The 13,831-nt window shown below is 39.9% G+C and overlaps 1 protein-coding gene across 1 annotated transcript in view; it reads left to right on the top strand.

The window, feature by feature from the left end:
* Positions 1–9,853, top strand: part of LOC104527326 (transmembrane protein 68) — a 14,132-nt gene extending 4,279 nt beyond the window's left edge. Inside the window, exons 3-6 of the mRNA XM_010171011.1 lie at positions 1,062–1,255; positions 6,376–6,436; positions 6,837–6,976; positions 9,749–9,853. Coding sequence (XP_010169313.1) covers positions 1,062–1,255; positions 6,376–6,436; positions 6,837–6,976; positions 9,749–9,853 — 500 coding nt within the window. The remainder of the gene's footprint in view (positions 1–1,061; positions 1,256–6,375; positions 6,437–6,836; positions 6,977–9,748) is intronic.
* Positions 9,854–13,831: the final 3,978 nt, after the last annotated feature.

The raw sequence follows: 13,831 nt of genomic DNA, 5'->3' as shown, positions 1-13,831 counted from the left end.
ATTCCTGGCTGCAGGATAAAACAAGATATGAGTTCACAAAAGGATTAAACGAGGTCAACATATGTCTTTGAAAGAAAGATCTGTAAAGTATGATGCCTTGAATAAGATTAAATGCAGTTAAATTACAAGATGCAGCACTGTGTTTTCTCATGTCTTCCAAGATTTCTGTTGCAGACCTTTGTCAAAGTTGCAGTGCTAGACATCAGTTCTGGCAATCCATAGCTGTTGTTTACATTTATTAATATAAACAATTTATTTGCAAACTATGCTGTTGGAACAGTGAATTTGAAGATTGGGGAGACTCTCATTTGCTGAAGCTCTCTATGGAAGTTCCAAATGGATAGATTTAAAACGTGAAGACAATATAAGAAAACGTACAGTGCTCCTATGGTTCTCAGTCTGTCTTTTGGAGAAATCCCAGTTATGGAAACAAAGGCAGGAGATTCACTGAACTGTTCATGCAGTGCTGGAACTGCCCTGCTAACTTCTGCCATGCATGCATCTTAAGAGTCGTACAGCAGTCCAGTTTGATCCACCCAGTTTGCAATTTAATTGCAAAATACTCAATTTAATGACAAAACCTCAACATTTAAAATGTTAAACTTCACATTTTAAAAGAACACTAAAAATAGTTGTTTGTCAGGTATTTATTTTTGTAGTAATTTTATTGTACTGAAAAGTTATATTTTTTCTGTATTAAAATATTTTAAAAGGAGTGAGGAATAGATTTTTATTTTCAGATTTCCAGCTATGATGCACAAGTTTCAGTTGCATGGCTGGTGTTTTGATAATAATGGAAAATAGCATGTGGAGGCATTAGTTTATTGAGATGCTTCTGATAAGCTGGTTCATCTTCATAACATTTGGGCAAAAACACTATCACATATTTGTCATTTTGCCAGTATTTACCCTGTAGATGTTTTCTTTCCTTCACACAAATTTGCCTTAGTCTAAATATATACCTATTAGATCTTAATTTAGCTGTAACCTTGTTCCTACATGCAAGCAGTATTTGTGATATATTGTTAGAATAATATGTATTTGCTACTTATTTATTGCAGGACTTAAATTATTATTGGAAGTGACGGGTGTTATGCCAGGTACAAGGGAGGAGTGTCTCATTGCACTGAAGAATGGATACTTGGTGTCTGTCTCACCAGGTGGAGTTAGAGAAGCACTATTCAGTGATGAAAGTTATCAGCTCATGTGGGGAAATCGAAAAGGCTTTGCTCAGGTCGCTCTAGATGCAAAAGTGGTGAGTATTATATGTTACCAGTCCCAGTTTATGCTTACTGCATACATGCTTCACTATAAAATGTATCTTAGGAGTGCTTGTTAGAAAATCTTCCAAACAGAAGAAAAGTTTTGAGAGTAAAGATTTCTTTCCCCACCAGTTCCCTAAAGCACATAAATCTGTAGGGAGCAAGGGTTTTATAGAACTGTATAGCTTTTTCTTGACTGTTGCAAGGCATCCATCTCTGCAGTTCCATGTCTACAGTTCTATCATGCAGGCATCTAATTTCTTGCCTTGAGGAATCTTCACTGTGGTCCTTCTCCACACTGCTGTAACATTTCATTCTTCTTTCTTATCCTACTAGACTTGTATCTTTATCTTCCTTCTATATACCCAGTCATTTTCCTATGGCTTTTTAATGTGTTATCCTTATCTCTCTCTCTTCTCATTTATTCTGGGAGGGTCCAGAATTTTGTCTTTACCCTTACTTTCCTTCATGTTTGTGAAAGATTGCATGAACTAACACAAGGTGTGTCTACAGCAGTGTCTGAATTTGAATTGTGTATGCATGTTTGAAGCAGTTTTTCCATCTCCCTCACTTACCATGCTTTCATTCACATCATGGAATGTGTTAGAATACCCGAGCTGCGTTCCTTTTGGCTGAAACTAAACCAAAAGTGGGACCTAATACTCTCCAGTTGCAAATGGGTATTCATTCAATGATAGCAGACAAGAATTAGTTGTACAAAAAAACAGAGCACTGAAATGTGTTCAGTGTTGATACCAGATCCTCAGCATCCTCTAGAGATGTGCTTCCATTTGTTTGCACTCTACTAATGTATACATGGCCACAGTTTCAGTTATATTTTCCATATGGATGATGATCTACAAATACAAAGTTCTACCCCTGGCTCTGACTTCTTCAATCTAATTCCACATGTGAGACTGTTTCTCTGATATAGTCTTTGTGAAATAATTTTATTTGGGATGGCATAGAGCTGAAAGAACAGCAACCCTGTCTTTTTCCTAACTGTCACTTCTCATCATCAGCACCACTAGAGACAAATTTTCTGTCTTAATTTAGACCTGGCATACCTAGTGCTCTCTGAGTCTGACAATACTGGTACACATCCAGGCTTCATCTATTCTGCCATGAGCTTTCTCTTGCTTTCTCATGAATAGTAAAACCACTATTTCTCTTTACATTGTTATGAATATCTCATTAATTGTAGTGCTCTTCTTTGGCCTCCTACACAAACAATTATTTTTTGTCTATATAGGAGGATTTGTACAAGGAGCCAAGTTCTTCCCATGGAACTTGAATTTCTTACCATACCTTTCACTTTTTTTGAGCAAAAAACTCTTTCTTGCCCCATCTAATTTGTTGCTTCTCAAACTTCACTTTAGTCTCTTGTGCTATAGCTCCTACTGCAAAGTACCTAGGGTTGCAAAATGCATGCTTCATGTTAATTTCTCTTCATAACTTTATCTGTCTCTGAAATCTTGTGGGGAGATAACTAAACACTAGAATAAATGTAGGGGCATTTACCCAATGGATAAAATAATTTTAGGCTGGGAGTCCTATTTCTACCTCTTTGTTTGTCTTGTTATGTGGCCTTTTAAAAGTCATGTTTTAGAAGCACATGGAAATAGATGAACAGTAGGACCTAAAATTGCTATCACCTTTTATTGACAGGGTTTGTGAGGTTTTTTACTTAATGAATTAGGTATTCATTGAGGATAAGGTACTTGTGGTGAAAGGTTCTTGTAATTTGTACAACATGTTTGGTAAAATGGACACTGTAGGACTGTCTGTTACCTGGAGGGCAGAGAGAGTATTTTCTCTTTGGATACCTATTAGCTTGAGCTCACCTTTACAGTGCTGCTGGCTCTTGTATCACCTATTATTGCACTCATTCACTTTTGGGTTTTTTTATAATCAGGAAGCCTGACTGGATCCCAGTGTGGTGAGCATCACTGCAATTAGCTTGCAAGGCTACACTGAATTAGGGGCATCATTGATATTTCTCTGGAAATCTGTGATCAGACACACCTTGGATAATGCAACACTTAGAAGTGCTGTGCATTTAACATTAGAGGAGGCTACTATATCTACTAACTTTGTATACCATTTCTTATATAAAGTTTGGCCCATAGTAGTAACTGTATTCCATCTTTTGACAGATTTGGAGTTTGATTGTTTCTGTTTGTTCTTGCTGCATCCTTTTCAATACTGGCCAAACCAGTCTTGTAGGTTTGACTGAAGACTGGGGTTAGACTCATCTAAATTATCAGAATGTGCTCTATAATGCAGCAATTCATATATGCTTTGTTAATACTTATTTGGATCCTGGATGAAGGCAAGATAAGTGCCTTTTTTGAATTTATTCTACATACAGTGTAGTGATCAACTAAAGAACCATGAACACTTGACAGTATTCAAAATGACTCCATGGTGGTTTATAAACTACCACGGATGACTTGGATGGGGATTTCAAGACAAAACAACTTTTATATATAGAATCCTAGAATTTTGAGAGTTGGAAGGGACCCACAATGATCATCGAGTCCAACTCTTGCCCTAGCAAGGACAATCCCAAGATTCAGACCATGTGTCTGAAGGCACATGTTGTCCAAATGCTTCTTGAATATTGTCAGGCTTGGTGCCGTGACTACCTCCCTGGGGAGCCTGTTCCAGTGCTCCACCACCCTCTGGGTGAAGAACCTTTTCCAGTGAAAAAGTTGAAGAAAAGCAAACAAGGAACGTAGTTTCAGCCTCAGTCCTTGCCTACAGGTTGTTTCTACATTCAGTTTCCACTTCATCTTGTATAACTACTCTGCTTACTTGGGGTCAGAGATGGAGACTGTTACTATTTAATGTTATGACTCAGTGAACTTCTGGGACTTACGTTTGTCTCAGTCAAACTGATCTATGCCAGGGGCCTGAGCTTCAGAAATGCCCTCTGTCTATGGCTGGAGTTTAACAGGCTAATGGGGAGGAATTGTAGTTTCTGAAAATCCTTGCATTTTATCTGTGCCAAAAAAAAAATGGTTCAAGTCTAGTTAGGTAAAAGATGAACAGGGACTACAGTTTATAAAATGCTTATGTATGTGCAAGGGGTTTGGATGAGATGATCTCCAGAGGCCCCTTCCAACCTCAACTGTCCTGTGATTCTGTGATTTTTCAAGCTGGCTGGGTGTGATCCAGCTCAGTTCCAGCACAGCAAATCTAAATCTGTGGGTTACTGCAGATCTGATTGTGCTGCTTTAGATGCAAGCTTTTATGTTGTCAGCTCAGGGACTGAATACTGCCACCCACTGTACTTCATTGGCTGATCATAGAATCATAGAATCATAGAATGGTTTAGGTTGGAATGGACCTTAAAGATCATCTAGTTCCAACCCCCCTGCCATGAGCAGGGACACCTTACACTAGATCAGGTTACTCAAAGCCTCATCCACCCTGGTCTTAAACACTTCCAGGGAGGGGGCATCTACAACCTCTTTGGGCAACCTGTTCCAGTGTCTCACCACCCTCACACTAAAGAACTTCTTCCTAATATCTAATCTAAACCTACCCTCTTTCAGTTTAAAGCCATTCCCCCTAGTTCTGTCATTAACTGCCCTAACGAAAAGTCCCTCCCCAGCTTTCTTATAGGCCCCCTTCAGGTATTGGAAGGCCGCTATAAGATCTCCCCTAAGCCTTCTCTTCTCCAGGCTGAACAGCCCCAGCTCTTTCAGCCTGTCTTCATAGGAGAGGTGTTCCAGCCCTCGAATCATCCTCGTGGCCCTCTTCTGGACCTGTTCTAACAGATCCAGGTCTCTCTTGTGTTGGGGGCTCCAGAACTGGATGCAGTACTCCAGGTAGAGCCTAAGACATGTTTCTCTTGCACTATTCCTAAAATTTAAAGCATTTTGCCTATAAGATAGGTGGGTTTCAAACATTTTAAATGTTAGAGATACAGTATTCAATCAATAGCTGAAGCTAACTGTAGTATTTTTAGTGTCCAGTAGTTATTTGCTTTAAAAAGCTGTTACTGATTATTTTTCAAGGGTTTATTTCTAATAATTTTCTATAATTTCTCATTCTGAAGGGTTTACTATTACAATTTCATGTATATTTGATATTTTTGTTATCTGTCAGGCTTTTTTTCCTTTAAATGTTTTCCATCACTTTGAGTTCTTTGTTAGGCTCTAGTTAGGTCTCTTCCTTGCTTGCTTTTTTCTCATCCTATGGTTTCTGTTCTGTGGTAGTGATTCTTAACAGCATAAAGATGGTCTTTCATTCACTTCTGGACAAGTAATTCCAAGAATATGCTCAAAATATGGTTTCAAAAAAATGAAAAGCAACAATAGAGGGGGAAAAAGTAATTGTATGTATGGATACAATCACTGTAAGTTTGTCTACAAACTGTGAAATCTTACCTCAGGCTGCAAGACATGATTGTTTAATTTCAGGTATCTCAAGTGTCTTTCTTTTTAGTCACAATAATGAAGTGAACTTGTTCTGCAACTGCCTAAGGATCTGCCCTCCAGAAGGTGTGTAGACCAGGTCAATGAGGACATACAATTGCCTTATTTGTCCAAGGGATCTGCAGAAGTTTTTTTCCAGTGGAGTATCATTCAAATGTTACTGCTTCAGTGAGATCTTACTTTGAGAAGCAGATGAGATGAGCCAAATGTGAATGTCTGCTTGCTTTCTGCAAGACTTCTTGAACTAAATACTTTCCTATTCATCACATGATATAAGCTTTAGACAGGGAAACTGCAAAACTTCATTTTATGTTTCAGTCAGTGATACTGCAATAAATAAATAACAAACAAGTTATTTTTTTTAGAATCTCAGTTAACTTTTATAGTGTACATTCAAAATGAAACATATGAACCTCTAAGACAATGTCAGTCAGTTTCCTTACAGATGGTGACTTTAAAAAAGCAATGCTTGTGGGAGCTGAGAAACAGAATTTTATTTCTATTCTGGAGTTAATTTTTTTATAACAAGATTCCTTGTTTTGTACTTAACTGACTGATAATTATCCTCTGTATCCAAGCAATTTTCTTAGCTGTATTAACAGGCACTAAAACATCAATTCAAATGTGGTATAACATTTCCATATTTTTGTTTTTTTGTGATTCCTTAGCCCATCATTCCAATGTATACTCAAAATGTCCGGGAAGGATACAGGATGTTTAAAGAAAGAAGTAAGAACTTTAAAATATATTTTAAGTATTTGGAATGTTTTCTCCACTTTTCTCTCAGATTTCTCTCACTTTTCTCTTAGATTTTGCTTTTCAGACTTCTGATTACTTTGGATTCTCTAATACACTTGCTATGGGTCAGAGGTATCTCAAATGTGGAAACAGCTTGTGTGTAACTGGTTTGTGCTGTGTGATTTGGTTCTTCAATGCAGTCTTATTTCAGCCATCTATTAAGTCTATCGAGCTTTGTTTTGGTGGACAGTTACCTAAATCCTGTGATTTCTTCTTGACTGTCAGGTAAAGCATGCATTTTTAAGAAGTCTTCCATATGAATCAGATTTCAAGTTTGGATTGTATTTTCTGTGTCTATAATCTCACTTTTTCCTCCCTTAAACTCCTTCAGGATTTTTTAGACAGTTGTATGAAAGTACTCGGTTGCCGTTAACTCCTCCGTACGGAGGACTGCCAGTTAAATTTCGCACATACATCGGGGAGCCAATCCCATACGATCCCAATATAACTACAGAGGAATTAGTTGAAAAGGTAAGTTAGCTCTCCTTGCAATATTGAATTACACACTCTGCCCTCTATTCTATATGAACTTGAAACTAATTTTTTGTATGCTTGAATAAAGACAAAATACACTTTTACTAGCTTGTTAAAGCATTGGGCAGTTGAGCTCCAGGATTATTTAATGTACAGATACCTACAAGCAAGTACTGGCATAGTAATAGTTGATTGGGATGTCCTCATCCTTTCAGAATGTGAGCTCTGTCTTCTTGGGATGCTAAATTTGTTTTTCCCATGCCTTTGATGAAATGATGTAAACTATGTTATCAGTTTTCAGTAACTAGGAAAAAAAAAAATTCATATATAACAAATACCTTTGAGAACCTTCTCTAAATAACATTGGGCTCTAGAAACAAAGCTCCACAAGAGCTTCAGTCTCATTGTCAAAAGAAAAATGTTAAAAAATCCAAAATACAAAAATATTTTTAGTACCTACAGCTTGGTAAAATCAGTGGTGCCCAGGAGCATAAAAACGTTTATAGATCCAGGGTTTAGGCATTTTTCAAAATACTAATCTATACAGAAAATACACCGTTAAAATTTTTTCATAGAAGATAAAAGGAGGGCAAAAAAAAATGCAAAAAAAAAATCTGCTACGGCCTAGGAATACACAGATCAAAACACTTGTTAGGAATCAATGATGTAAAAAACACCTTGTTGCTCCCAAAAAGATGCAAGAAGGCCAGCTTCCAGCCTTTTTTTTTTTTTTTTTTTTTTTTTAAGGATCTACTGCAGATTGGTCTGGGATTTCTAGCAGTGAAACCAGAAAGACAGGTTCGCTCTGTTACAAGGGAACTGCCCCAGCAAGAGGAGTGTAGTTTGGTCTTAGCAGGTTTAGGAGGCTGGAAGCAATATTAGTGCTAAGACTGCTCCCATGGTTATCCATACCCTTGTATTTTGGGGGAACGGTATTTTGTGCACCTGCAAAACTGGAACTGAAATTTCCCATGACATTGATTTGCTTTACTAAGCCAAGAAGTGGGGGTACGGTTAGGTCCTCTGTGGCTCATATTAGTCAAAAAACCCCAACAACTTAAATGGGGTCTGAGATGAGCAATGGCCTGGCTGACTTGTATCTGATCCTGCCCTGGAAAGGAGTCAGGACATGAATCTGTCAGGAAAGGTTTGGCTAATCTTTTCTTATATTCCCAGTGGTATTCTACCATCACTCTAGGGTAGATCACTGGAGTATGTAGCTAACCTTATTTCAAGTTTAAATACTTGAGGGAAAACTAAGGAAGATTATTTCTTGTCCCTGGTAGATATAGAAAGAAAAATGAACAGAATTTAGATCACAGAATGTTAGGGATTAGAAGGGACCTCGAAAGATCATCTAGTCCAACCCCCCCACCAGAGCAGGAACACCTACAGTAGGTCACACAGGAAGGCGTCCAGGCAGGTTTTGAATGTCTCCAGAGAAGGAGACTCCACAACCTCCCTGGGCAGCCTGTTCCAGTGCTCCGTCACTCTTACAGAGAAAAAGTTTTTCCTTATGTTTACATGGAACCTCCTATGCTCCAGCTTGTACCTGTTGCCCCTTGTCCTACTGTTGGACATCACTGAGAAGAGCCAGGCTTCATCCTCATGACATTTGCCCTTTACATATTTATAAACATTAATAAGGTCACCCCTCAGTCTCCTCTTCTCCAAGCTAAAGAGACCCAGCTCCCTCAGCCTTTCCTCATAAGGGAGATGCTCCACTCCCTTAATCATCTTGGTGGCTCTGTGCTGGACTCTCTCAAGCAGTTCCCTGTCCTTCCTGAACTGTGGGGCCCAGAACTGGGCACAATATTCCAGATGTGGCCTCACCAGGGCAGAGTAGAGGGGGAGGAGAACCTCTCTCAACCTACTAACCACACTCCTAATGTACCCCAGGATGCCATTGGCCTTCCTGGTCACAAAGACACACTGCTGGCTCATGGCTCCTTCTGTCCACCAGGACTCCCAGATCCCTTTCCCCTACACTGTTTCCAACAGGTCTGTCCCCAGCCTATACTGGAATCTGGGGTTGTTCTTTCCCAGATGTAACACCCTACACTTGCCCTTGTTGTATTTAATTTAATTTCTCCCTGCCCAACTCTCCAGCCTGTCCAGGTCTCACTGGATGGCAGCCCAGCCTTCTGGCGTGTCAGCCACTCCTCCCAGCTTTGTGTCATCAGGAAACTTGCAGACAGTGCACTCTGTTCCCTCATCCAGGTCATTGACGAATATATTGAATAATACTGGTCCCAGTACTGACCCCTGAGGGACTCCACTGGACACAGGCCTCAATACAAATTCTCTTATTATGTGCATGCTGTATATGATACACTTAGGGAAGAATTCACATTGGGAAGAACAGGTGGAGGTCTGTACTCCAAATTTGTGGTCCCAGCAAGGTCAGTTATGAGATCAGATGAGGTTAGTCAGGCTTTACCCAGTACTTTTGAATAAAACCTTCACGGATGTTGATCACACAAACTTAGTTTGCATGTGTTAAATGCTACTTTGATTCAGTGATGCCCAGGTTTGATAAATCTCAATAACTGGAGCCTATTCAAACTGCAGTGAATGTTCTTCTGCCTTTCCTTTCCAAGGAAAGTGATGTTAGGACAACGAACTAATAGAAAACACAACTTTTTTCTTAAAGTAGATCTTAGGTGTGAATTTCCCAATACCTCTTGAACCTCTGAGAAGAAGTCAGTGATTATATTGTTGTTCCTTGCATAAGGAGGTCTGTAAGGCAACTTTCTCTTCTCTTTTCAGACAAAGACTGCTGTCCAGGCTCTCATAAGCAAGCACCAAACAATCCCAGGCAGCATATGGAAGGCTTTACTGGAGCGATTTGATAAACGTCGTAAAAGTGATTAGAATGTTTATGTTTATTTCATTGTTTTTAGAGCATACAGTAAAACACAATGTCCTATGGCAATGTTGACTAATAATTGGTGTTCAACCAGTTTAATTTACAAGTTTCTACAGATTTGACGAAAGAAAACAATTAACTTCTTGAAGGTACCCCTGTGTCTTTAACGATATTCTGAAGTCAGAGTGAAGAAGAAAACGTATGTATAATAGCAATGCAACAGCTAAATTCCCCCAAAGGAAATAATGTAGCCAGGATTTGCCTAGTTCCTAAAGCAAGTATGTAGCTACATCTGGGAGCCTCAGAAGTTTTGTCTAGATCTGTGGTTTTATGTTTTGAGCAGTTCACAGTCTAGTCTCGGAGCAGAACCTCAGTCGGTGTTGTCCCACCAGAGTCCACCCCTTGGCTGGCACTGACCCTGTTGGACTCAATGCAAGGCAGTATCAGAATAGAAACTGTCTCGCTTTAGCTAATCATCTGCAGCTTAATTATTTTTCTAGAGAGACTATACAAGGAGAAATAATCCCATTAAACCAGATACTAGACTTCTGCAAACACAGTGGCTTAGTGGTTCAGTACCCTGGAAAGTAGGAATGCTACATCCCAGACTTTGTCCTAACAGAAAGAAGAAAAGTCTCTCAAAGAGAGAAAAAAGATGTAGTTAAGTGTAGCACTATGCAAATAATACCTGCTGAAAGTAGATTCAGGTCTGAGCTGGTACTTCCCTGCACTATTGCAGGTTTAGTGGATGAGGCTGCCCTCAGTCCGAGAATCCCTGCATCGCACTGTGTTTGCCATAGGGATGTGCTGCACTCAGCAGGGAGCAGGCTAGGGAGCAGTTTACCCCGAGGCTTGTCATCACTGGTGGTTTGCCTAAAAATGCCCAAAACACTGCTGTCCCCATACGGATTGAACCTAAATGCCTGTTTGGAAAGGTGGCCATAGGCAGCATTGTCTTCCTAATACAACCTGCAGAATACTGACACTTGCTACAAAGCAGAATGTGGTTTTCCAAGCTGTGGGATGTTGTTACTGGTGGGTGTGGGAAAACTTTGTGTAATCTATCCAATATGCCATTAAATGCAACCAAGTCTGTTAACTTCAAACACCAACAAAAGGAATTTTTGCATTTCATTTTTCCTTCTTGTACTTTTAATACCTGTATAATCTTTCCTCTCAATATCCTAAAAATTTATGTAGCATCTAAGGAAATATATATATATATATATATATATATATATGTGTGACTGCCCATTTTCACTGGAAAACTACATCTAATCTTTGGATTAAAATAAATCCATTATCTTCCCATGCTGCTTCTCTACAAATATTTCTTGCACATCTGGAGAAGGGAGCAGGATAGACAGGTGAGTTATTTCCCTGGAGCAAAAAGATAAGAATTCTGTCCTGAAAAAAAATCTCAAATCCATCCTAAGACATAGGAATGTTTACTTGAACACCTTGACTGTAATTGCTGTATACAGGCAGAAGATTTTTCTCCTAGCAGAGGCTGAACATGCATAGGAGATGATAAACTAAAGCAAATCAAGATGCTTACGCCTGGATATGAACAGGAATTCAAACCATACAGTCTTACATAGTACACTCCAACAATATAAACTAAAATTCAAGGCCTGAGCTTAAGTACAGTGAGGAAAGAAACTAAAAGGGCTATCTGCAGGAACTCAATCATGGACTCTGCTACACGATCAATATGATCAAGCAAGAAGCCATTGTTCTAATACAGTTATATTTATACCCCAAAACTAATGAAATCACCCACACCCGTTAACATGTTACTGGCTCTTCACTCGCAGCACGAGCAGTTCACATGCCCCTAATTGGCTGGTGGACTTTGCCTGCATCCCTTCCTGTTTGCTTGCCAGGGTACGTCTTTTGGATGCATTTCAAGGTTCCTTTCTCAGGCCTTGTCGATGCAGGTGCTTCTCATATCTCCAGACATGTATCCCTTCAGGTCCCACAGTTCTCTCAGGGTATGCCAACACACGCTCCCACACTCCCCACAGCTATCAAATACTAAAATGGACACGGATGAAGAAGCAAGAGGAATTAAGTGTAACTGGAATCTGAAAGCATTCCTTATAGTGCAGAAACTATGCAGAAGGACTAGACAGTACCCTTCTCTGACCATCTCTCCTATTTTTCAAGTGCATTAGCATCACCAATTAATACACTTTAGTAATGTGAATTTGCACAACCTTTCAAACTCCGTGCCGTCTGATACCTGATGCCAGGGGCCGTGCTGCAACTCAGAACAGAGCATTAGCCTTGGACAGTGGATATGTAATCAGAGCACTGGTTATCTTTTGAAGCGGGGATTTGAGCCTACCTCTCCTGTATCTCAGACAGCTCTTCACAGTTTGCTAACAAATTTCAGTTTTTCCTGGGCTATTTCATTTTACAGCAGCATCCCTGTATTATATGCAGTTTAGCTGAAGTGAGCTGGAATAAAAATTAATTTCTATTAGTTGTCTTCTGTCACAGTTGCCCTAAGACTATTTTCTGGGGTCTCAAGCTGATAGACAAAACTATTATTGAAAGATGTGAGTGGGTTTGAATGATGTATAAGACACTGATTTTCCTAATAGAAAAAAAAAATTAAGCCTTTTCCCCCAGAAATATTATAATATTGCTCTAATAAAGAGCAGTTATAATATTATTTTAGAAGCCACCTCTAAATTTTTACTTTTTTTAGAGCAGTATTATAGAAACTAGAAATAGAAACTGGTATTACAGAAACTAGCAGAAACTAGAGTTTCTTTCCATACAAATAGAATTGCAATTGCAGATCAAATCACTCCCCTACTATACATGTTTTCTAGCCTCTCTGTCATAGAGCAAAAAAGAAATGAAAACCAGCAAATGCAAAGGACCTGTGCTGGCCTCAAAACGTAAGCAGCATTTATGACTCCTTTTGGGTATAGTTTGCCTAACAAAGGAAATCCTGCTTCTTAAAATTTTTGTATGTGAGGTTAGTCCAACTCAAACTACAAGATTTTGCATTGAGGAAAAATAGCCTACTGGTAACACTGGAAAAATAAGGTAATTGGGCAACAGTGCAAATATAGTTGTACAAATGCACAACTGAGAGAGAAGTCAAACAGGCAGATTATGTAAACGTAACAGACAGCTAGTCAGAAAAGCATGTCAGGCAAAGATCTGAAGGAGCAGCTGTGGCTAAACTGATGTCACCTGAAGCTGATGGCACAGTTCATGGCAGTGTTACCTTCCAGTACAGCTGGTAGGGTAGCTACATCACCCTTTGCCTCTGGAGCTGTGCCTGCTGTAACTGGAATACCCCCTCATGTCACAGAATCATAGAATCGTTTTCGTTGGAAAAGACCTTTAAGATCATTGAGTCCAGCTGTAAACCTAACACTGCCAAGTCCATCTCTAAACCATGTCCCTAAGTACCACATCTACCTCCAGGGATGGTGACCCCACCACTGCCATGGGCAGCCTGTTCCAATGCTTGACAACCATTTTGGTGAAGAAATTCTTCCTAATATCCAACCTAAACCTCCCCTGGCACAACTTGAGGCCATTTCATCTCGTCCTATCACTTGTTACTTGGGACAAGAGACCAACACCCACCTCTACGCCCTCCTTGCAGGTAGTTGTAGACAGTGATAAAGTCTCCCTTGAGCCTTCTTTTCTCCAGGCTAAACAACCCCAGTTCCCTCAGCCGTTCCTCATCACTCTTGTTCTCCAGCCCCTTCCCCTCCTTTGTTGCCCTTCTCTGGACACACTCCAGCACCTCCATGTCCTTCCTGTAGTGAGGGCCCCAAAACTGAACCCAGCACTCGAGGTGCGGCCTCACCGGGCACAGGGGGACGATCACGTCCCTGCTCCCGCTGGCCAGTTTCTCAGATTAATTTGTATTTTTTTCGTTACACCTCGAAGGCAGCCCCGGGAATCAGACCCAACGCCGCAGCCCCGTCAGAAACGCCCTAACGCGCTCA

Source organism: Antrostomus carolinensis, unplaced genomic scaffold, assembly GCF_000700745.2.
Source record: "Antrostomus carolinensis isolate BGI_N321 unplaced genomic scaffold, ASM70074v2 scaffold42326, whole genome shotgun sequence".
NCBI lineage: Eukaryota > Metazoa > Chordata > Aves > Caprimulgiformes > Caprimulgidae > Antrostomus > Antrostomus carolinensis.
The sequence above is the reverse complement of the archived record's forward strand: the minus strand, read 5'-3'. Positions and strand labels throughout refer to the sequence as shown.